Here is a 23,666-nt window from a genome sequence, read left to right on the forward strand (position 1 = left end):
TTAAATAATGAGGTTAGAAAAATAGAATTTAAATAAGTTGGAGGGTTGCGTAATATTTTTTATGTTAAAAAAAAATTTGGTCAGTCTGATTTACAGTATGTGGGAAAGTATTTTAGGTCACACTTATTTTTAATGTTAGGTTGACCTATAAAGAGAATAAAAACCACAAATTAGATATTACTGTTATAATCAACACATATTTTTCTATAACAATATGTTGGTTTCTGTTCCTGAACTCAATTACAGATGTTTTAACTTTGATGCTTTTGTATAGAAAGTCTTCATGTATATGTAGCATTACCCCCAAAAGGACTGCTACATTTTAAGGAACACTCCTACTTTCCCAGTGGTGACCTGCAATGTAGCTGCTCCCAGAAACACACCAACCCTATAGAAGTGATAGTCAGGCTTCAGGCTTTCTAGCATTAAAAGGGGGAGAACAACTGGGGGAATCAATGGCGGAGAAGGATCTGATCTGTTAAGACAGAGCACAAGCTTAATAATGGCATGTAATGCCAAGCTGTGGTTTCTAAAGTGAGCAAAATCCTCTCTTGAATGAAAAGAGGTATAAACTCCAGAGAGAGAGAGAGAGAGATATCATATTACCCCTGTACAAATCATTGGTAATACCTCATCTGGAATGTGCAGTTCAATTGTGGGCACCCATTCACAAAAAGAACATTGGGGAACTGGAGAAAGTCCAGAGAAGGGCAACCAAACTGATACGAGGCATGGAGGAGCTCAGCTATGAGGAAAGATTAGGCAAACTGAATTTATTCTCCCTTGAGAAGAGGAGATTAAGGGGGGATATGATCAACATGTATAAATACATCAGTGGTTCATATAGTGAGCACGGTGTAGAGTTATTCACTCTGAGGTCATCACAGAGGACAAGGGGACCCTCTTTACATCTGGATGAAAAGAAATTTAATCTCCAAACACAGAAAGGTTTCTTCACAGTAAGAGCTGTGAGAATGTGGAATAGACTCCCTCAAGAGTTGGTTCTGGCCAGCTCAGTGGATTGCTTTAAAAAAGGCCTGGATTCTTTATTGGATACACAGAATATAGCTGGATACTAACATTTATAGGTAAATTTGATCCAGGAAATATCCGATTGCCTCTCGGGGGATCAGGAAGGAATTTATTCCCCTGCAGGAGCAAATTGGATCATGCTTTGCTGGGTTTTTTTACTTCCTCTGGATCAACTGTGGGTATAGGATTATAACTTTTTTTTTCTTTTCTTTTTAATGGTTGAACTGGATGGACTTTTGTCTTTTTTCAGCCAGACTAACTATGTAACTATGTAAAAGATTTATTTGCTCAGTAACATGAGCGGGTTAGGGAACAGTATACTCAAAAAAGCCAGGATAAAAAACAACAATTACCAACCAACAAAGTTGTTGATGGTTCTAATAATTCAGTAGTAGCCTCCGAATAACCACTGTAGACCTTTGACTGTGTATAGTAATGGTAGCACAGTCACAGTTACCTTGAACAGTTGAACAATAGTCTCCCCATAAGATGCTCCAATTAGGCAGCTGTCTTCCTATTCCCAATGCTTATTCTTCAGGCCAGGTTAGTTTCTCCAGTATATTTTTACCTTTGCAACTGGTCAGGTTTAAGATATTTTCAGTGTATGCCACAGACAAACATGAATACTCTATGCACAGAGAGGCATGTAGGAGAACAAAACCCCTCTTTTTTGGCTTCCTCCCCTAGGTAAAGGGAACACAGGAGCTCTGTACTCACATCCTCACCAGGTAAAGTTTGGGAGGCAAGGACTCTCCTCTAGCTACATCCTCTCCAGACAGCATCTTGGGAAGCAAGGACCTTCTAAAAGGCTACTCCAATATTTATTCTGTTCTTCAGCTCACATCACTGGAATAAACCTCCAAGCAACAGGCCGAGGCAGAATAAATATTCATAACCAAATTCATTGTAACTTCTCACTCAGACGACTGGAGAACATTTAGCAGCAGGGAGAAGCAATGAATTCCTTTGGCCAAGGAAAAACCTGAGGAACTCTGATAATGTAAACAAAGCTCAAGCTGCTACAGCCTAGCTGTATAACTAATATTGGCTAGCGGCGGTCTAGCTTAAAGGATAGTTTACCCTTAGTAAAATGTTACAACCGTATTCAAGGTGTCACATACAATATGTTACTAAAGTAACAGCTCCACACCCCCTCCCAATACCCAATTGTGACAGCGGATCCTCTCCCCACACCCCCATCACAATTTTAAAAACCTTTGGCTGTGCAGGGCTCCACCCACACAACCATGTAATTCATTCTCAGTGTTCTGTGACTACGAGTCCCATCTGCCACCGCAGCAAGCACTGGTGAGTGTAGTTCTTCCTGCTCTTCAGTAACTGTTTACTCGTACAGGAGGCACAGGCAGACAGCTGTACTGAGAGTCTGCAGGAACTTGACATTGCACCCACTATCTGCTGATTGTGGGTGCAATGCTCTGGGATCCTTTTTTTTACAAAAGTGAACTTATCCTTTAAGGCAAGGTCCTTACATATACAATAACATTATCCCTCCTTTCCTGATTGGCTGGAATTATTGTTTTATTTTTTACTGGCTAACCCTATTCAATGGAAACAATATCTGCATTGCCGTAAACTGGTTCTAAAAGCAGAAGGTTTTTTACCTTAATGCATTCTCTGCATTAAAGGATAAGTTCACCTTTTATAACATATTCATACCCATACCTATATTCAGGGTGTAACATGTAACATGTTATGAATGCACCATCCCCCGCTCCCCCACTTTCACAGCTAGTGGGGGATCTTTCTCCCCCCTTGCTAGCTGTCAAATTTTTTAGAGAACTCACTAATTCACGGTGTTCTGTGAATGAGAAATACAAGTTCCTACAGCCTTAGCGGCTGTCAGCTTCTAGTTCCCAATTAATTACCACGGTGCTGTGGAGCACCGTGGTAGTTAATTGAGTCTTCCTGTCAGTATATCTGCTTGCCCCTACATCACGTAAGGGCAAGCAAATATACTGACAGATCTGCAGGAGACCTGCATGGCACCAGCGATCTGCTGAACACTGGTGCAATGGTTTACAGGCTCCTGCAACAATAAATAATAAATGCACATTTTTTTACCTTCAAAAAATGGGCATTTATTATTTTTTGTATAAAGGTGAACTTATCGTTCAAGGTAACAAAAAAATCTTCTGCATGCATCTCCCCCCTTAGCCCCTCCTTATACTCAGCTGAGCCCTATCTCAAACCAGTGATGTGAACAAGAGCAGCAGCTTTCTCCTCAGAGACAGCAGCAGGAGCCATTGGCTTCCACTGCTGTCAATCACAGCCAGTGAGAAGGGGGCAGGACTGAGTCACGCTCTGTGTGCCAATGGACACACAGAGCGGTGCACGTGAGAGAGCATGCACGGGTTCCCTCATAGCAAGGGGTTTACTATGGGGACACTTAGCAGGGGGGAGGAGCCAAGATCTCTCTCAGGAAAAACCCAAGAGGAGGATTGGGGCTACTCTGTGCAAAACCATTGTACGTAGAAGATAAGTATAATGTTTGTTATTTTAATATAAAAACAAAAAGTGAGCATTTACAATCACTTTAAAGTCGATTGTTTTCACAGTTTAAAAAAAATTATTTCTTTGAAGAATAAATATGATTTAAGATGTTCAATGACAACACTGAACAGCATCATTATAAAATTAAAAAAACTCAATTATAACTTTTCTAGAGAATTACGACTTTGTGTCCCATAAGAAGGCTATAAATGTCAAAACTGGTGTTTTTCTTATAATCATGATTGTAAAAAAGAAAAGATCGTGGCTTTTTCCTAGCTTAAAGTAATGATTTTATTCAAAAGTCACGTTCACTCTTACAATTATGAATATACTAGATACGCTTATGATTTCTTATAACTAGAACTTTGAAAAGTTGAAAATATGACTGCTGTTGTTGTGACTTGACATTTTTAAGTTATGCTCTTTGATGATGTAGTAATGAGCTCAAGAAATGACAAGTATGACTAAAAAAACTTTTTTTTAATATAATACAATAAAAAGTTAGAATAGTTTTTTTCCACAAAACTTTGGACACAAAATTGTGTTTAAAAAGTTAAAATATCATTACATTAAGTTGCTCAAGGGCCATATATCACAGTAATTTTGCCGGGATATTAAAAAAAAAAAGCATACACGGTATTACTTCTAGCAAGGACATAAATCTGTTCAATGCTTTGACATCCAATAACAAATGAGAGTTTGATTATTTGTGTAAACACCAAATAGGGTAGTTACTAGCAGACCTATTAAAATATGGCCTACCTTCTGAACAAGGTCAATTGTGCTTTTGACAAATATCTGTAATTTACATATCCCTAAAGCACACTCCTTTCTGTTAGAGTAACCAGTGATGTCAAAATTAATGTGTTGCAAAGATGAGGATAGGAGAGAGGAGACAGGAGGGAAGGGAAACATGTTTCATATTCCTGATACCTGTCCATGTCAGCACTGATGGGGTATCAATAATAATGACTGGGAAAAGGGCAGGTACAAAAAATATCAACGTTTTTAACAATGACTTAAACAGAAGACTAAACCAAAAGACTAAAACGCAAATCTGCACTGGGTACCATATCCAGCCTATGATAAGACACAAAGGTATCCTGTCTCCACTGTCAATTATGAGGACTTTTGCCAGAAAAAATGTATGTCATCTCTTGCTGGTGTATAATATATGGTCTGATTGACACTAATAATACTGCATGTGGACTAGTCTCATACCTAGCAAGAATTATACTATGAGCGGCCACCTTTGGTCATAGCTTGTTCTGAATTGATCCTATCACTAGCAAGAATTGCACTACCTGTGGTCACCTTTAGTCAGAGTTATTATTATTATTATACAGTATTTATATAGCACCAAAAGGTTTGCTCAGCGCTGTACATTATAGTGGGGGACAGTACATGAGACAATACAGTAACAATACAATACACGAGGGGTTCGAGGGCCCTGCTCCTTGGAGCTTACAATCTAGGAGGGAGGGGATAGTGGTACAGAAGGAAATGGCTGTGGGGGATGGAGTGGTAGGAGGCGTGGAGGAGATCAGCTGTTAGGTGAGGGCGGGGTAGGCTTCCCTGAAGAGATGGGTTTTCAGGGTGCGCCTAAAGGTGAGGAGGGTAGATTACAGTCTGATGGATTGGGGTAGTGTGTTCCAGAGGATGGGGGAAGACCTGGAGAAGTCCTGGAGTCAGGCATGGGAGGAGGAGACCCGGGAACTGGAGAGTAGGAGGTCTTATGAGGAGCGAAGAGTACGTGTTGGGTGGTATTTGGATATCAGGTCGGTGAGGTAGTTTGGGGCAGTATTATGAATAGCTTTGTACGTCAGTGTTAGTAGTTTGAATTTTATGCGTTGGGCAATCAGAAGACAGTGGAGGGATTGGCAGAGGGGGGTGGCGGATACGGAGCGGTTGGTAAGGTGGATGAGTCTGGCCACTGAGTTCAGGATAGACTGAAGCCGGGAGAGTCTGTGATGAAGTAAGCCAGTGAGAAGGGAATTGCAGTAGTCGAGTCGTGAGATAATAAGGGAGTGAATGAGTTGTTTAGTAGTGTCTGGGGTTAGGAACGAACGTATTTTGGAGATGTGGCCGAGGTGGAGCCTGCATGAATTTGCCAGCAATTGGACATGGGGCTGGAAGGATAGTGTCAGGGCTCCCGAGTATGACCAGAGGTATGTGACTGACGCAGGGAAACGCAGACTTCAGATATGTTATAAACAATATCATTTATTAACACTAACAATACAAACATAAACGCAGTGCAATACTAAAACATAACACAGTGCAAACGAACCAAACCAAACCACCCACAGATAACAAAACATACAATGCAAGCGTCGTCAGGCAGGCCGGGTCAATAACAGGAGGTCAGAACATATAGGGTTAAGCAGGAGAATGGTCAGACAAAGCCAGGGATCAGAGCAGGAGAATGGTCAGACAAAGCCAGGGATCAGAGCAGGAGAATGGTCAGACAAAGCCAGGGATCAGAGCAGGAGAATGGTCAGACAAAGCCAGGGATCAGAGCAGGAGAATGGTCAGACAAGCCAGGGATCAGAGCAGGATCAGCAACGAATCAGACAGGAGCAGGAACAGGAACAGGAACAGGGTAGCAGGAACAGGATACAGGGCCCAGGAGAAACACACACCAAGGCAGAGTCTGCAGGTCTGGCCATCCCTTAAATACACCAGTATAAGCAGTTTCAGGTGTTTGGCTGGCTGCAAGGTTGAGTCTCTGATTGCTGGGAGCACCCGCTGGCCAGCCCTGGTACTGCAGCCCATAAGGCAGGTGAGTCCCACCATTGCTGGCCAGTCCATTCCTGACAGATAGACTGGAGTCTAGAGTGACACCTAGAACTTTGGCTTGAGGGGTGGGACTGATGGTGGCGTTATTGGTCGTGAAGGAGGGATTGGGGAAGGGGGGGGGGCGCGGGCTGGGGGGAAAACTAGGAGCTCGGTTTGGAAAGGTTTAATTTGAGGAAGTGGAGTGACATCCAGTCTGATATGTCATTCAGTAGGCAGGTGAATCGGACGGAGACTGAAGGGGTGAGGCGAAGGCTAGAGAGGTAGATTTGCGTGTCATCAGCGTAGAGGTGGTAGTTGAAGCCGTGGGAGTGTATTAGTTGCCCAAGGTAGGAGGTGTAGATGGAGAAGAGAAGGGGCCCGAGGACAGAGCCTTGGGGGACCCTAACAGAGAGGGGGAGAGAGGGGGAGGTAGCAGCGTTATAGGTAACACTGACGGAGCGCTGGGATAGGTAGGAGGAGAGCCAAGAGAGAGCGGAGTCTCTGATGCCAAGGGAGTATAGTTTTTTAAGGAGGTGGGGGTGGTCAACTGTGTCGAAGGCCGCGGAGAGGTCGGGGAGTAGGAGAACTGAGTAGTGGCCATTAGCTTTGGAGGTTAGCAGTTTGTTGGTGAGTTTGAGTAGGGCGGTTTCGGTGGAGTGTAGGGATGGAAGTTGATTAATATCAAAACTTTCTCTAGAATTGGTAACATTATCTATGTTGTGCTCCCTCAAGTGATCAAAGGGGATTATTATAAACTTCACATGAATCAAAATGGCATGTGTCAGCCTCACCAAAATTTTTTTTAGTGAAAATGTAGTCTTTTGTGCCAACAGATAAATGAAAAAACCTTCATCATCTCACTTGCATCCCAAGGCAAAGTTGACACAGTCTCCGGTTACCTGATGCATTATAGATGTGTTTAACATTGTTGGGGACTACAGAGATTCTTTTGTTTTCAGAAAGATAGACTTTATCAGTGACAGAAGAGGATCAGCAGTGTACATACTCTATATAGCCAAAAGTTTGTGTACACCTGACTATAACATGATCTATATGTTGCTTGTTGGACATCCCTGTCTAAAATCAAGGGCATTTATATACAGTTTCCTCCCCTTTGTGCTTATAACAACCTCTACATTTGTGGGAAGGCTTTAAAAAGATTTTGAAAAGTGTATCTTTACAGTGTATAGAGGTAATTTAAATATGTGTGGTCAGTTCTTATGGAGCAACCTACCTGCCAAGTTCCTTCAAAAACTGTGTGAATGTACTGAGAAGAATTGAAGAAGTGATGCTCTTTTGAAGGCAAAAGGTGGTCACACAAAATCTTAATTTGATTTTGGATTTCTCTTCTGTTCATTTACTTTCCATTTTGTTAATTGATAAAAATAAACTATTAATACTTTTATTTCTGAAAGCATTCTTAATTTTACAGCATTTTTTCACATCTCTCTAAAACTTTTGCACAGTACTGTTTGTATATTTGTATAGGACCTACCCAGGATCAGCCCAAGCAGGTTTGTCCTGCACTCTTGTCTAGCAAGGCAGCAAATGAACATGGTCTCAATGCAAGAAGGCTTTATACAGCAAATCCATAGCAAAAAATCGCATAAAACAAACACCACATTTGCACTTCTGAGAAACTAACTAAACTCTGATCCTAACAGGGTACCCCCTAATGGGTTACACAAAACAAACAGGAAGCACCTATACTTCTTCAGTGTATTGTCAGCACACAGACCTTTACTCTAGAAGGCTTCCACAGCAGAGAGAGCAAGTGAGAGAGAACACTGAGCATCAGTCAGCACACATCTATAAAAGCCTGTGGACAACTGAGACTAATAATGAGTCCTGGCTAATGGAATCCCAGCAATAGCTAAACATTACAATATCATCTAGATGCCAAAGCATATGCTTTGTGGGTCTTTAGAATGTGGTCCATAATTCTTTGGACCCCTTGAAAATCAAAGGGGAGGGCCTCCTACATGTACAGCCCATCGGGTGTCGCAAACACTTTCTTTTCCATTGCCCTGTCTGTTAAAGGAACCTACCAATGCTCTGTAAGATTGAGGTGGTAGTGTATCTGGTAAGACCCAACTTTTCTATCAACTCATCCATCAGGGCATGAGACAGGCATCAAATATGGAAGTTTTCTTTTTTGTTTCCTGAACTCATTGCAGAATCTGAGGCTGCTGTCCAACTTTGGAATAAGCAACATGGCACTTGCCCACTTGATGTTAGATGCTTCTGTGACCCCAATGGACAGTTAACTTTACTTTGACTAAAGGCTCAATCGCAATGTCATTGTCATTGTAAATTACATTACACCACCTAACAATTTTTCTGCAAAAACTTTCACCTCATGAATCTGAGTATCGGACAAGGTCTCTGACATCCTAACCTCTGGTATACCATTCAGTGGTAACACTTTAGGTTCACTTCCTGCTGAAAGAACCTCATGAGCCTTCCAGAGTTTTATTAGGTTAACAGGGTATATTTGGAGGGGCTCTCTCTTTACAGACAGATACCTGGTAGCTGACAACACTGCCTCTCTCTGATCTCACAGGAAAATTTACTGTTTAAAGTTGGCACCAAAACTAATACTCTGTCTTCAAGGTTAAAGGTTCTAATTATAACAGATCAGATATAAATTCTAGTCTGCATCCTTTGGGCTTGCTGCATATGATCCCAAACTATCCTTTTCTATTCTGCATCTAAGCAATGTGTTTGATAAACTTTGGTAAGGTATGACGTTTTGCTCCCATATTTCTTGGGCTATATCCAAGAGTCCCTGGGGACATCTAATGTAAAAAGTTCAAATGTGAAAAAATGTGTGGAGGACTTTGACACTTAAATTTGTTAACAGGAAGTCCCAGTTTTTTGCATCGTTATCATATAGTTTTTCTAGCATACTTTTTATGGTTCTTCTATTGAAACAATTGTTTTCAGCAATTGACACAGCTCTTTGGTTACATAAAATGGGTTCCTTGGTCTGTCAAAATTTCCCTAGGAATGCTAGTATGTGAAAACATGTGGAACAGCTATTTGTGGCACAACCAGATCCAAAGCAACCCTGTCACAAGAGACATCAGATATAGGCAAGGGTACCAGCAGATTTTGAAAATGTGGTTGGGGTGATTTAATTTTACACTCTTCTTTTGTTTCTTTTTAACATGATACAGTAATCCATGACTTTTTCAAGGATAGATGGACATCTCTTTCAGGAACAGACTCTTTGCTATAGAAGCTAAAGTGTTATTTAACTCATTTGTGACAACGATGAAATGTGGCCATTTAAGAGGCCTTATATATCTAGCACCCATGGGTATGTCTCCCCCTTCCTTAAAAGGCTGTTAATCCCGGTAATAAACAGTCTTACCCAAGGCTGATTTTTTTTGTTACTAGGGGTTACTGACTTGAGCAGCAGATCCTGGAGATGCTGTTTCTCAAGGGACACCAGCTCATTGAAATCATGGGGTCTTTATGCCAAATACACCTCTGTATTTTATCCAGCACAGCCCCAGTGTTTTGACTGCCCGCCTACAATCTGAACAGAATTGAACACCTCCAGTTGTATCCAAAGGTTTGTAAGATGGAACAAGTCATGTATCTGGGACCTCATAGGATTCCAAGGGTCATATTCTCCAAATGAATACATGTTGAACATGGTCAGCCATGCTAACTCTATGTGTTGCTAGGATTTCTCCTCTGGGTTTAGAATACTCCTTAGCATTCTGGGCTTGTAAATTAAATAGTCCTTTTGGGGCTTCCCTATTAAAGAGTGTGCTAGCACATAAGCCTCTAGGTAACTTCTCATGTTCAACAACTCTCTCAGTGATGCCAAAATACACTATATTACCAAAATTATTGGGACACCTGCCTTTACACACATATTAACTTTAATGGCATCCCATTCTTAGTCTGTAGGGTTCAATATTGAGTTGGCCCACCCTTTGCAGCTATGACAGCTTCAACACTTGGCACAATGCAGTCAGGCAAGTACCTTTCTCCTGGCAAATGCCAAACCCAGACACGTCCATCAGATTGCTAGAAAGAGAAGTGTGATTCGTCACTCCAGAGAACATGTCTCCACTGCTCTAGAGTCCAATGGCGGCATGCTTTATACCATTGCCTCTGACGCTTTGCATTGCACTTGGTGATGTAAGGCTTGGATGCAGCTGCTTGGCCATGGAAACCCATTCCATGAAGATCTCTATGCACTGTTGTGCTAATCTGAAGGCCATATGAAGTTTGGAATTCTTTAACTATTGACTCTGCAGACAGTTGTGGACCTCTGCACACTGTGCGCTGATCCTGCTCTGTCATTTTATATGGCGACCACTTGATGGCTGAGTTGCTGTTGCTCCCAGTTGCTTCCACTTTGTTGTAATACCACTAACAGTTGACCGTGGCATATTTAATAGCAAGGAAATCTCACGGTTGGACTTATTGCACAGGTGGCAACCTATCACGGTACCATGCTTGAATTCACTGAGCTCCTGAGAGCGACTCATTCTTTCACAAAGTTTGTAGAAGCAGTCTGCATGCGTAGGTGCTTGATTTTATACACCTGTGGCAATGGAGGTGATTGGCACACCGGAATCCAATGGGTTGGAGGGGTGTTCCAATACTTTTGGCAATATAGTGTAGACCTCATCATCATCCTTCAGGGACAATTTCAAAGCATTAATTTGCAAGGGGGAGAATCTCAGATGGTAGTGGCAATGGTAAACAATGCATGAGACAAGGACACCCAGAAACGGTCGAGACTAGTTTGACCTGCACTTTTCACCAGCAAGGTAGCAAACAGTTTCAATGCAGAAGGGCTTTTTACAGCAAGTATATGACATAAATAAACACAACATCTGCTCATCTATGCAACTAACTAAACTCGGGTCAGTTCATGACCAGCAGGGTGCCCCCTAGTGGATTCACTGAAGTGAACAGGTAGCACATACTTATCTAGTGTTCTGTGAGCACTCAGCCTTTTTACCAAACAGTAAGCTCCCACAATAGAGAGAGATAGAGAGAGAGAGAGAGAGAGAGAGAGCCCTGACCATCCATTAGTTCATATATAAAAGCATGTGTTCTGCTAAGACTAGTGTCATGGTCCAGCTAGTAGGTAATCTCTGGTCCCATGTGGAGGCTTATTCCCACCCTAATTTCTATAAAGCCTCTTGGCTCCAAGAACAAGAAGAGGACTTACTAGGATTGCAAGAATACAAGTTTTTTTACTCCATATCTGTCATCAATCTTGGGGTCCCTTACCATGTGTTGATGAGAAACCTCAGCAGTATAAATGCACCATTCACAATCCTGTCAGTCAGTGCCTTACAATATATATATATATATAACATTTTTAAATATGAACAAACTTTGATAATATTTTTTTACATTTAGCTGAGCCTTTTCTTTGTACTGGATATCTGAAAAAAACATTAGAAAGCTTATAGCTACTTCTTAGGAAATATGGCAGTTAAAGGTTTTTATTTCAGAGAGATTTAAGACATAATTTATGACCAATATCCAATATAATGAACTGTAAAATAAAGGAGCATGGCTTTGATAAAAGTATCCCACAAACATCGAAATGCAGTCACTATGACAGCTGACAAGGCAACATTGGACATTTGATGGAGCTGATCTCTACAAAAGCTGCCAGTGAACATAAAAGCAGTGCTCTTGCTTTTAGATATTATATCTCAAACAACAATACTATTCCAACCATAACTGAATATTTTTTAATTAACCATTGCTAATATATTTACAAGTGTCAAGTAAACATCAGTTTCTTCATTTCTACAAAGCAATTTAGACAGGAGTTAATTATCCTACAAGCAAGTCTTTGTAGTGTGGGAGGAAACCAGAGTATGTAGAGGAAACCCATGCAAAAAAGGAATCCATGAAAACACAGGGAGAGCATGAAAAATCTATTCAGAATCCTGACCGGGATTTGATCATTGTCAGTGAAAGTCACAGCAAAATATACATGGTGCCTTTATTATGTTGTATTTTAATTGTTCCATGTTGTCAACTATGATTATAATTTTCTTAGTACATACAGATAAGCAAGAAGAAACAGCATCAGAGATAATCAACAGCTCAGAAAACCAGAAACTAGCAAGCACACCAAAGACCGCCAGGAAAGGAAAAGACAAAATAACAGAGAAACCTGAAAAGGAAAAATCTGGCAAAGAGAGGGAAAAAGACAGAGAAAGGCTTCAATCAACTCCAACGTTAAGACCAGAATCTCAGGTAAACAATAAAAATAAAATGACTGACTCACACAAGCTTAGGTCAGACCTAAATCAGGACATTGCTGGAGACTGGATTTTCATAGTTAAAAACTCTGATGAATCCACGACCTTTCTGTTTATATTTTTTAAAATGCAAGTTTCCAGTCCCAGTGTGACACCACCCCATTACTACTACCATAGCAGCTACTGCTATGCTGATTGTGTAAACCTGGAGGTGTGAATTTATATTGACACCAGACAATCAGTGCCAAGCTGTCATTCTAAAGGCATGAGTTTCCAAATATCACCCACATGCCTATAAAACACCAGTCATTTTTTTTATTCTATCCATTATTTTGATAAAATACTGGCAAGAGTAATTTAAAAATGCAAGTTCTCTCAACCAATGTATTTCAAGGTCTCACATGAGGCCAAAATGAAAAAAAAAACATTCTAAATACATTTATTGATGTATTTACACTCCTCCCACCACCTCACCCCCCACAGCCACTTCCTCCTGTACCACTTTCCCCTTCCTCCTAGATTGTAAGCTCAAAAGAGCAGGGCCCTCGAACCCCTCGTGTATCGCACTGTCTCTGTCTTGTCTCATGTCTTGTCCCCCTGCCTTTGTACAGTGCTGAGCAAACCCTTTGGCGCTATATAAATACTGTATAATAATAATAATTTAGAAAAAAAGCTTATCTCTAGTCCTTTTTACAAGTCAAGCTTTACATATATGCAGGTGCGGGAATGCGTGTTAAAAACGCTTCAATATAGTAGATACGTGGCTCCAATTGGAAAAAGGTGCAGAGACCTTTTTCCTGCGTTTTCCTCAGGTACAGCAGTAGATACAAATGGCTAAGCTGCTGTGTCCATGCAAACACAGCATATCCAGAAACTGCACACATGTGAACCTAGCTTTGTATTGATTTTTTTTGTTGTTGCAATCATTAAAGTGGAAGTGAACCCAATTTTGTATCTTTTACGTACAGGTAATCCTTTAAAAAGGCTTACGTGTAGGTACTATAAATATCTCCTAAATGTGCACCGTTTAGGAGATATTTACTGCAGAAGCGGCAGGTGATCTCACCGTCGCATGCACACTGCACTCTCAATGGACAACATGCCATGGCCGAAACTCCCAACATTGCAGCTCAGCCGATCAGATGGCCGCAGCTCGAGAACCTGGAAGGAAGACCAGGTGAAGATGAAAGCTTCAGGGACCTGTGAGGGCTTCGTTTTAATCTTTAATAATGTGCTTGTATGCGAAGCACTTAACTTGCAGGGACAAGACTTTTTAGATTTTTTTTTTGCGGTTTACTAACGCTTTAACCAGTCAGATTGCGGATACAACAATGGTATCCCATACCTGAATGAATAAAATAATTCTGTTCATATAATGGTTATATTTATAATAGTGATGGGTGAATCTGCCTGGGTTCGATTGGCCAAGGGTTTGGTGAATCTTGGTTGAAATCAGGCCAAATTTACAGACAAAATCTATTGATGTCTATGGGGGTTAATTTCTTGAGGAAATTCAAGTCATTTTTAGGGCTAATAGGCTAAATACTGTATAAAAAGGTATTGGAAGCTGGATACTGCCATAGGGGGCATGTACCAATACAATAAAAAATGTAAAAAAAAATACTGTAAAACAGAGAGGTCTTTTTTATGTGACTTTGAGGACAATATTGACTACACAATTCCTTTCATTAACAAGCTTGGGGGAAGCCTTAAAGCTATCAGCGGTGTTATAGAAAAGTACAATTTTTACAGACTATCTCAGTGACCAGTTACACTGGCAGCACGTTTGGCAATTGATGAAATTGTTGGAGGAACATGTGGAGCACCTCTAGACTACTAGAGAAAGAAGGGAAGAAGGAAGGAGATAAATTACAAAATAGTGAAATTCAATATAACAAATGAATATAGCTAGACAAGTAGTAACAGTAAGTATATGCAAAGGATGAAAAAAATGTAAACAAAGGAAATAAAAGGAATCAAGTAAATTTGCCAGATAACAACAGCTGTCAAAGCTGGAAAAGTGGGGAAAAGACAATGAAATCATAAAATGACTGATAGTTCACATACGATGTCAAGGCTTTGGAGGACAATGTATCTAGTTTATAAATCCAGTGAAGCTTCATTTAAGAGAGATTGCCAGGGAAATAACCAACTCGATTGGCCTTGGTCATTATTTAATAAATGTGAACTGCAGCTGAGATGAGCTGAGTCCTCCTGTAAAATATCTTGCAACAGAAGATGCAAACTCAAAGGTAGGGTTGTCTCTCCTGTGTTTGCTAATACTTGACTGTACCTCCTGTGTGGTCTAGACAACATAAGCCAAGACCGCATGGACATTTATGCAGATCATATCAGTGCTACTACATTTGTAGAAGCTTGGAATGGGGTCCCTGGCTGTCTGTTTACCCTAGGATCTGTCACTTAGTGACAGTGGTGGTCATTGTGACAGGTCATTGTGATTGACATGGATTTGAATTGCCTTGTGATTGATGTTGGGTTAAATCAGGATTCATCAATAGTGTGTAGGTTTTATTTCAATGAAATTATTTTTTCTAGGTCTGAGTGTGTTTACTAAGTCTTAACTGTTTGTGGGAATGGGTAAGGTGTACCAATATACCCCTGTACGCCTTCTCCTGGAAGAAGGCAGATATCTAGGCTCCCCCCCCCCCCCCCATTATTATGAAGCAAGTAAAGCCAACACTCTAGTGAAGATCATCAAATAAATTTTATTGTAAGGATCAATGCACACTAGAGGAAGAAAAATGCCACAACCTGTGGCAGAAAAAGAGCAGCATAAAAAATGATCATAGTGGCTCATTGCACAAGAGTTTAGGAGAGTTTACGGGCATTTGCTTTTATAAGCAAAACATTCCCCTCTGCTTATTTTTCAGTCTATACTTGAAAACACTGAACTTTCCTAAATGCCATGTTTAGGCGCATTTATGAGAAGTGTTAAATGTTTTGGTTTTTTTGACCTGAAAGCCCCTCTCAACATGATTCTGAAGTTTTTTTTCCATCACTAAACATTCCTCTGAAATAAGCATGTAAACCCCCTAATGTGCATGGACACATAGGGGTTTATTTACTAAAAGTGGAGAGTGCAAAATGTGGTGCAGTTCTGCATAGAAACCAATCAGCTTCCAGGCTAAATTTCACAAGATGAAGCAAGAAGCTGGTTGACTACCGTGCACAGCTGCACCAGATTTTGCACTTTCCAGTTACAATAAATCAACCCCATAGAGTAACATCGAGTTGCTTATACAAGCTGAAGAAAAAATGTAAAGCGCTTGTTTAAGCAGCATTTTTTATGCTCAGTGTACATGGACCCTAACTGACAGCTAAAAACCAGCCTGACAGGGATGTTAAGGCATTTTAAGCCTTTGAGGGCCAAAAAACCTAGCTGTAGGTCAAAGGTTCATACTGTTGTGGGTCTAATATATGCAGGTATTGCAGAGTTCATAATAAAAGTAAAGGGCAAAAAATCCTAATTAAGCATTACATTAATTCTTTTTTTGTTTACAAACGATTTTATTGTACATAAGTAGACAGTAAAACAACAGCACAGTATGAAAGTGATATTGTCAACAAAAATATGGCACATTTGAAATGTACAATACATAAAAGTATATTAACATAAAAAAGAAGATAGAGGAAGAAAGAAAGTTATAAGTGCATGAGATACATAAATGATAAAATAGATTGAGTGATACATCTATCAACAATATATGTCAGCCATTCCTTACCGAGGATGTTGTCAATCATGCAATAAATGTCTACAATCCTTCCATGACTCCCATTTTTTATCGTATAAGTGCATCTTATCCAGTAGTGTATAATGAATACGTTCCATAAGCATTACAGCGTCAATTCTGTGTAAAACGGAGTCCAAGGGTACAACATTAGACCGCCAATGCAGGGCAATGGACCATAAAGTGGCAATACATAATGTGTGTAGCAATCTCAGAGTGGCATCAGGGACCCCTGGGATATGAACCCCCAATAAACAGGTCTGTATGGACAACTGCATCGGGTTGCCCGATAGTGAGGTAGCCACCTCAGATATCTTACGCCAGATCAAAGATATGTTCGGGCAATCCCAAAACATATGGACCAAAGTGCCTGTGCGGCCACAGCCCCGGAAACATAAAGGGGATGTTTGTGGAAACATTGTATGTAGTCTGGACGGAGTATAATACCATCTGGTTAAAACTTTAAGGGCCGTCTCACGAACCGAAAGAGATCTAGAGCTCTTGCATATATTATCCACCATGGAGTCCCAATCCTCATCCGAAAAAGTGATACCACAATCCTCCTCCCACCTCTGCCTGTACATAGGGGGAGCATGAAAAAGACAGATCAAAAATTGGTGATAAAGATCTGAAATAAGACCCTTACCTCTAGGAGAGTCACGGCTGATACGTTCAAAAAAAGAGATCGGAGAAGACGGGGTAAGGCCAAAGTGCGCATTAAAAAAGTGCCTAATCTGTCTATAACGAAGGTACTCACGAAGAGGAACATCAAATAGCACGCGCAGCATATCGAAGGTAATATAAGATCCTCCTCTTTGGAAGTCAGATAATCTGACAAAGGATCGATCATACCACCAACGAAACATGTGAGGGGAAGAAAAGGCTACAACAAAAGTAGGATCACCAAAAAATGAAACACCTGGGGGAATATGAGAGACTAAACTCAGCGTAGCCTTGTATTTGGACCAAAGTGTCAGTGAGTGGGTCACTATAGAGTTATGAAAAGTAAGCGATCGGGGGGAGATTTTAGACCATAAAATTCCCGGTAAATAAAAAGGACGTATCGACTGAGACTCAAACTTGATCCACGGGATTTGAGAGTTAATAGTAGCCCATTGTGATAATTGCGCAAAACGAGCCGAGAGGTAATATAGCCAAAAGTTAGGAAGACCAAGACCTCCCGTCCGTTGTGAACGATACAAAATGGATGAGGCAAAACGTGGATGCTTATTTCCCCAAATAAAATTGTTAATAATCCGCTGAAAATGATCCAAAAACGTTTTTGAAACCGGAACTGGAAGTGCCCTAAAAAGATAAAGCAGTTTGGGCAAAATATTCATTTTAACCGCCGTGACTCTACCCAGAAAGGAGATATGATAACCGTGCCAAATCTTCAGTAGAGTAGAGAGACGTGATACACATGGTGGATAATTAGCCGCAAACATATCCGAGTATCTGGGAGCAAGATTAATCCCCAAATAGGATATCCTGTCCTTGACCCAGCGAAATGGAAAAGAACTACGGAGAGATGCACTTAGGGAGTCAGGAACATTAACAGGCATAATTACCGATTTGGTAAAATTAACAGTGAGACCTGACACTTTAGCAAAATCATTCAATACGACACACAAATTAGGCAAAGAAGTCAACGGGTTAGTAATAAAAAGCATAACATCATCAGCATACATGCTCAACTTAAAATGTGAAACTAATAACGAATAGCCAGAAATATCCGAATGTGATTTGATCGCCAATGCCAAAGGTTCCAACACCAGCGCAAACAAAAGGGGTGAAAGAGGACAACCTTGACGGGTACCTCTACCCAATGTAAAAAAGTCAGAGTTACAGCCAGGAAGCCTTATTCTTGTTTTAGGAGAGTCGTATAGGGCATGTATGCCTGCCAAAAACCCATCATTGAAGCCCATTTTCTGTAGCAAAGAGAACAAGTAGGGCCAAAGAACACTGTCAAAGGCCTTGTTTATGTCTAAACTCATCAACAGAACCTCTTTGGAATGTAAATTGGCATCTTGAATAACGTTTAGAGTGAGACGAATGTTATCAGTAATAAATCTGTCGGGAATAAAACCCGACTGGTCTGGAGATACCAAAGAGGAGATAATAGGAGCCAACCTGTTCGCCAAAATGCGGCTAAATATCTTCAGATCGTTATTCATTACTGAGATTGGTCTATAGTTTTGTGGCAGACAGTGGTCTTTCTGTGGCTTGGGTATTAAAGACATGTTAGCTAACAACATCTCCTCGGGGAACTTACCCCCCTGTAAAACATCATTAAATAGTGTTATCAAGTATGGAGCCAATATAGAGGTAAAATGTTTATAATAGCCAGCAGTAAATCCATCAGGACCCGGTGCAGTAGAGCGTTTCAGCGTTCCCATTGCACATGTTATTTCCTCTAAGGTACATGGGGCATTAAGAGAGGCAATCTGAGAAGGTGTGAGAGCAGGAAGGGGTATAGAATCTAGCCATGAATCTGATAGAGAAACAGAATCCGACTGTGGAGAAGCCAGTAGTTTAGAATAAAAATTTTCAAAAATACCCAAAACTTCCTGAGGTAAAGATGAGATAGCACCTGAATTAGTACGCAATTTATACACATGTGGGGGGCGCAAAGAATGGTTCAATTTCCTTGCAAACATGGTAGATGCTGAGTTGCTATGTAATAGGAACGAGGCCCTCGACCAGCGGAGGGCCTTTTCAGTTTTTTGGGAAAGTAGGGCATTCAGTTCCAAGCGCTTTTGGGACAATAGCTGTTTATTGAGTAAAGATGGATCAGCTACATGGCTTCTATAGTGTGCTTCTAATTCTCGGGTTAAAAGTAGTATCTGCTGCCAACGTTTTTTATTTCTGGCCGAAGCCATAGAGATAAGTCGGCCCCGTAGGACCGCCTTGTGGGCTACCCAGAGTGTGGCTGGGGAAATATCAGGGGTTGAATTAGATTGAAAGTATTCCTTAAGAGATGTAATCACCTCCTGCCGAGAGTCAGTATCAGTTAGCATAGAATCATTAAGTCTCCATGAAAAGGGAGTAGGTGCCAATCCCACAAACGTGATAGATAAGGCCATAATACTGTGATCCGACCAGGGGCTCAAATGAATACTAGCTATCCTAGAATTAGCTAGCAGTATAGGGGTACAAAAGATATAGTCTAGTCTAGCATAAGAGTCATGTGGGTGGGAATAAAATGTGTAATCCCTGGCTCCCGTGTTGTGCGCTCTCCAAGCATCCACCAACGGGAGGGCATCTAGTTTCTTAGTAAGGGATTTTGGGAAAGCTTGGGAAGTGTGCGAGGCGGAACTACGGTCCAGAAGAGGATTTGCCACCAGATTAAAATCCCCACCCACCAATAGATGGGGGGACAAAAATTTATCCAGTGCACCAAAAAATTTAAAAAAAAAAGTAGCCTGTACCGAATTTGGTGCATAGACATTAGCAATTGTAAGTTCTCGACCTGAAAGGGTGCCCTTAAGAATAATAAACCTACTGTCTGGATCACGATACACATGTTGAACCTCAAAGGGAAATGAGTTATGTAGAAAAATGGCCACTCCCCTACTCTTGGAGGAATGTAGGGTATAATACCCCTGCCTATAGGATCTATGAAAAAAGGTCGGGTGTTTTGCGGCTGCAAAATGCGTTTCCTGTAATAAGATGATTTTTGCTCCTAATCTTTTATATTGAAGAAAGGCTGTTTTGCGCTTATTTGGCGAATTGAAACCCTGGACATTATGCGAAATACATTGAATTGCCATAATAAACAGAGCTTGCCACTATCATCATAAAAGTACACATTACAAAGATATCCCCTAAAGTTATTTGATTAGACATAGAAACCCGCAGGTCTGCATCAGACAGACATACAGGTGGCAGATCCAGCCTAGGGGACCTCCAGACCCCAACATAGGGGTCGTGATGTCCACAGACCGACACAATACCATCCTCATACACTAAAGTTTTGAGAGAAGAGAAAACGAAAAACAATGGAGAAAAAGCTTTAATATCTTCTATATTTGAAAGGGTAACTGAAGAACATGGATCAGGCAGAAAAGTCGTCATACCTGATAAAACAAAAAGGTCAAACATTAAGGGGCCACATGGGCCCAAACCCTGTCTCCTTAGAACATGGAAAACAGAGCTGCCACCCCGCAATCGGGCGGCGACACCTCCGGCCATGTCAGGAGGCAGGGTGGGGTAACGTGTCAAAGAGTAGTACAACCATGAATTAATGGGCGCAATTAGGAGGGTCCAATGACCCTTGTCATACCTTAACTCGTCCAGTTATCAATGCAAGGCATACAAAATATTCAGTATTGCAAAAATATCACAGCAGCAACCACAGAAATATACAACCTGACAATGTAAGAAATAGAGAGCAAAATCCCTGTGTCCCAAATCTTAGTAAAGTCATAAAAAACAATAGATCAGACCAAAGACTATCAAGACAATGAGTATTAGGCAAATGAGAATGGGCCTGTCAACCCGGTTCTTGTCTGACTCTCCTTCTATCCCTCCGTGGGGAAGGGGTATGCCAAATGGGAGAGATACGAGGGGTGGAGGGTGGGCGTTGAGGAGACGGGGCATCCGCCAAGCCTAATTTGGCCAAGATTGCTCTACCTTCGGGAGGGGATGTAGCAATATATGTGCTCCCATTATGTGGAACTATCAACTTAAAAGGGAAGCCCCACTTGTAGCGGATACGAGCAGAGAATAGGGCAGTTGTAACTTCTTTCATTTTTCTACGCCTCTCCAACGTGGCCGGGGAAACATCAGGATAGATTTGTAAAACCGAGCCCTCAAAGGAGATCGTTGGAGTATTGCGAGCAGCTCTGAGTATTTCTTCCTTGGTCAGAAAATCCTTCATGCACAAGACAATATCCCTAGGCGGCTTGTCAGCAGGAGGTTTAGGGCGTAGGGCTCTGTGGATACGGTCACAAGCAAAAGATCCAGGGTCACGATCTGGAAGGAGTGACTTGAATAACTTGATTATAATTAATGAAAGATCCGACATAGACTCCGGGATTCCCCTGATTCGCAGATTATTCCTGCGATTGCGATTATCAAGATCCTCAACCTGCGCCTGCAGTTGTGAAAAGGCCGTTTGTAAATGATCATGCTCTCTGGAAAGTTCACCATAGGCCAGGCTAAGTTCATCGTGTTTGGTTTCCAAGCGGTCTGTCCTAGAGCCCAGCGTGGCTATTTCCTGAGAGAGAACATTAGTGCTTTTATGCAATTCTGATTGAAATTTGGCGGCTAGTTTGGCGTACATAGATTCCAAGCAAGACTCCAAGTCCCCTTTTGTGAGTTGCTGTGTATTTTCGCTGACCAAGGCCGATAAGGGAACGGTGGTATCCCGTGCGGGATCGGACAGGGATGCTTGCTCTGCATTGACTGGAGACATGCTGCAAATCTCGTGAGCCTTAAGGAGGTATGTCGTGAGGGACTTCTGAGCTTGTCCCTTTTTTTTCTTGGTGGACGGCATACAAAAGAATCTCCCGGGGGTGATCAACTGAAAATTGGAAAGTGAATGGAGATTATAACCCCAGGGGACCTATAGCGCCCAATATAGGTTCAGGGTTGTAGTTACATGGATGCTGTCAAACCCATCTGCAATAACATTATATTGTAAAAATATTCAGCAAGCCTTGATAGGGTAGATAGAACATAAGTCACAGCAACCAGCAAAAATTTCACTCCGGGGCAGGATGATAGCGCCAGATCCCAGCTCAGGACACAAGAGGGATGGGTGGGAAGCAGGAAACAGAGGACCTCCGATTCTGAGCTCAGGGCCCCGCAGGGAGACACCCCCCGGGGCAGTATCAAGGCCCCAGTAGGCCTCTGAGCCCAGCAAGGGCCACAGACAGAGAAGGAGATGGGCTCTGGGGTTATTAATGTGAGGCCCACTCCCCAAATCACTGTGGGGAGATCATAATGACAGGATGCCGCCTGTACCCCCCACTCACTGTGTCCAGGTGAAAGGAGGCCTCTGGCAGATGGCGTAGGCCGCAAACGTCGCCGCCGCCGTGGGGAGCAGCAACACTCAGCGACGGCCCTCTCTCAGCCTCTGTGAAGCAGAGGACGCTGCAGACGTCCTCGGGTGATCCCCCACAGCCCGGATGGCAGCGGATGCGGATAGGAGGTGCCGGAGCCCCGGCCCACGCGGCCGCACCAGGCCGCGAACGTCCGCCGCCACGAAGGGCGGAAATATCGCCCGGATTCTACCTCCCAGGTATCCGGGATGATACCAGGGCCCTCCGCTGCTCCACTGTGATCCGCTGCTGCACGGATGGCAGCGGATTCCGGAATACGGCGCCGGAGCTCCGGATTCGCATTACATTAATTCTAAGGTATCCACCCAATATTGCATGTGGCCTGGTCTGGCACAGGAAGAGGGGTACGCACGGTCACTATGCTATTTTGTGCTTTCTTTCTTAAATTTCTACTGTGCACAAAAATGTTACTGTTCCGTAACATCATCATGAAACTTTAAGCCATCCCCAAGCATGTTATTTAAAGGATTTGTGTTTTAAATTTTTCCCTCTAAGCTACAAATGATTTTTACTCCACTGTACGCTATTAATTTTTTTTTTTGCATTGATACATGTTCCTAATGGCAGTGTCCTGTTCCCTGAACCCTTTTTTAACGATAGCTTGCCTTTTATCTAAAATGGTTAAAATGGTTAATATGACTAGATATGCCTGCCATAGATTTCAGGAGAGTAGTGGTATTTGGCACTAAGATAGGGGTTCACAAACTTCAAGCTGGGTTTACCAAACCTCCAGCAAACTGAACTCTGGAATTTGCTCATTTCTAAAATGAACCTTATAAAATAAGCATGCAGTGCTAGAAATGTATCAAAAACATAAAGCCTAAAAAATGTATATGAAAAAAGTCCAACTATTGTCCGTATGATATAAATAACCGTATGGTGGTTATCCAATAACCTATAGTAGCAATCAAAGCACACAAGGTTGAATAAATAAAACAGATAAATATACGCAGTGAGGCGTTACACAAGTAAACTTTGTGGAAAACATCCAAAGTTAAAAGTGCATAGAGTGAAGCAAAATTCAAAAATAAATCAGTGGCAATCCGTGATATTGGTGTTAAAATAAATGAGTGTAGATTGCACTAAGCAGATAGCGCAATTCAATGCGCATTTGAGTATTGCATATATTTATCTGTTTTATTTATTCAACCTTTTGTGCTTTGATTGCTACTATAGGTTATTGAATAACCACCATACGGTTATTTATATCATACGTACAATATTTGGACTTTTTTCATATACGTATTATATGCTTTATGTTTTTGATACGTTTC

At 41.6% G+C, this 23,666-nt stretch overlaps 1 protein-coding gene across 1 annotated transcript in view; it reads left to right on the plus strand.

Annotated features, from left to right (window-relative positions):
- Nucleotides 1-23,666, plus strand: part of ADGB (androglobin) — a 387,180-nt gene that overhangs the window by 333,488 nt on the left and 30,026 nt on the right. The window contains exon 30 of the mRNA XM_089694277.1: nucleotides 12,374-12,573. Coding sequence (XP_089550403.1) covers nucleotides 12,374-12,573 — 200 coding nt within the window. The remainder of the gene's footprint in view (nucleotides 1-12,373; nucleotides 12,574-23,666) is intronic.

Source organism: Staurois parvus, unplaced genomic scaffold (assembly GCF_062004578.1).
Source record: "Staurois parvus isolate SC_StPar_1 unplaced genomic scaffold, SC_StPar_1.0 ptg000657l, whole genome shotgun sequence".
Lineage (NCBI taxonomy): Eukaryota > Metazoa > Chordata > Amphibia > Anura > Ranidae > Staurois > Staurois parvus.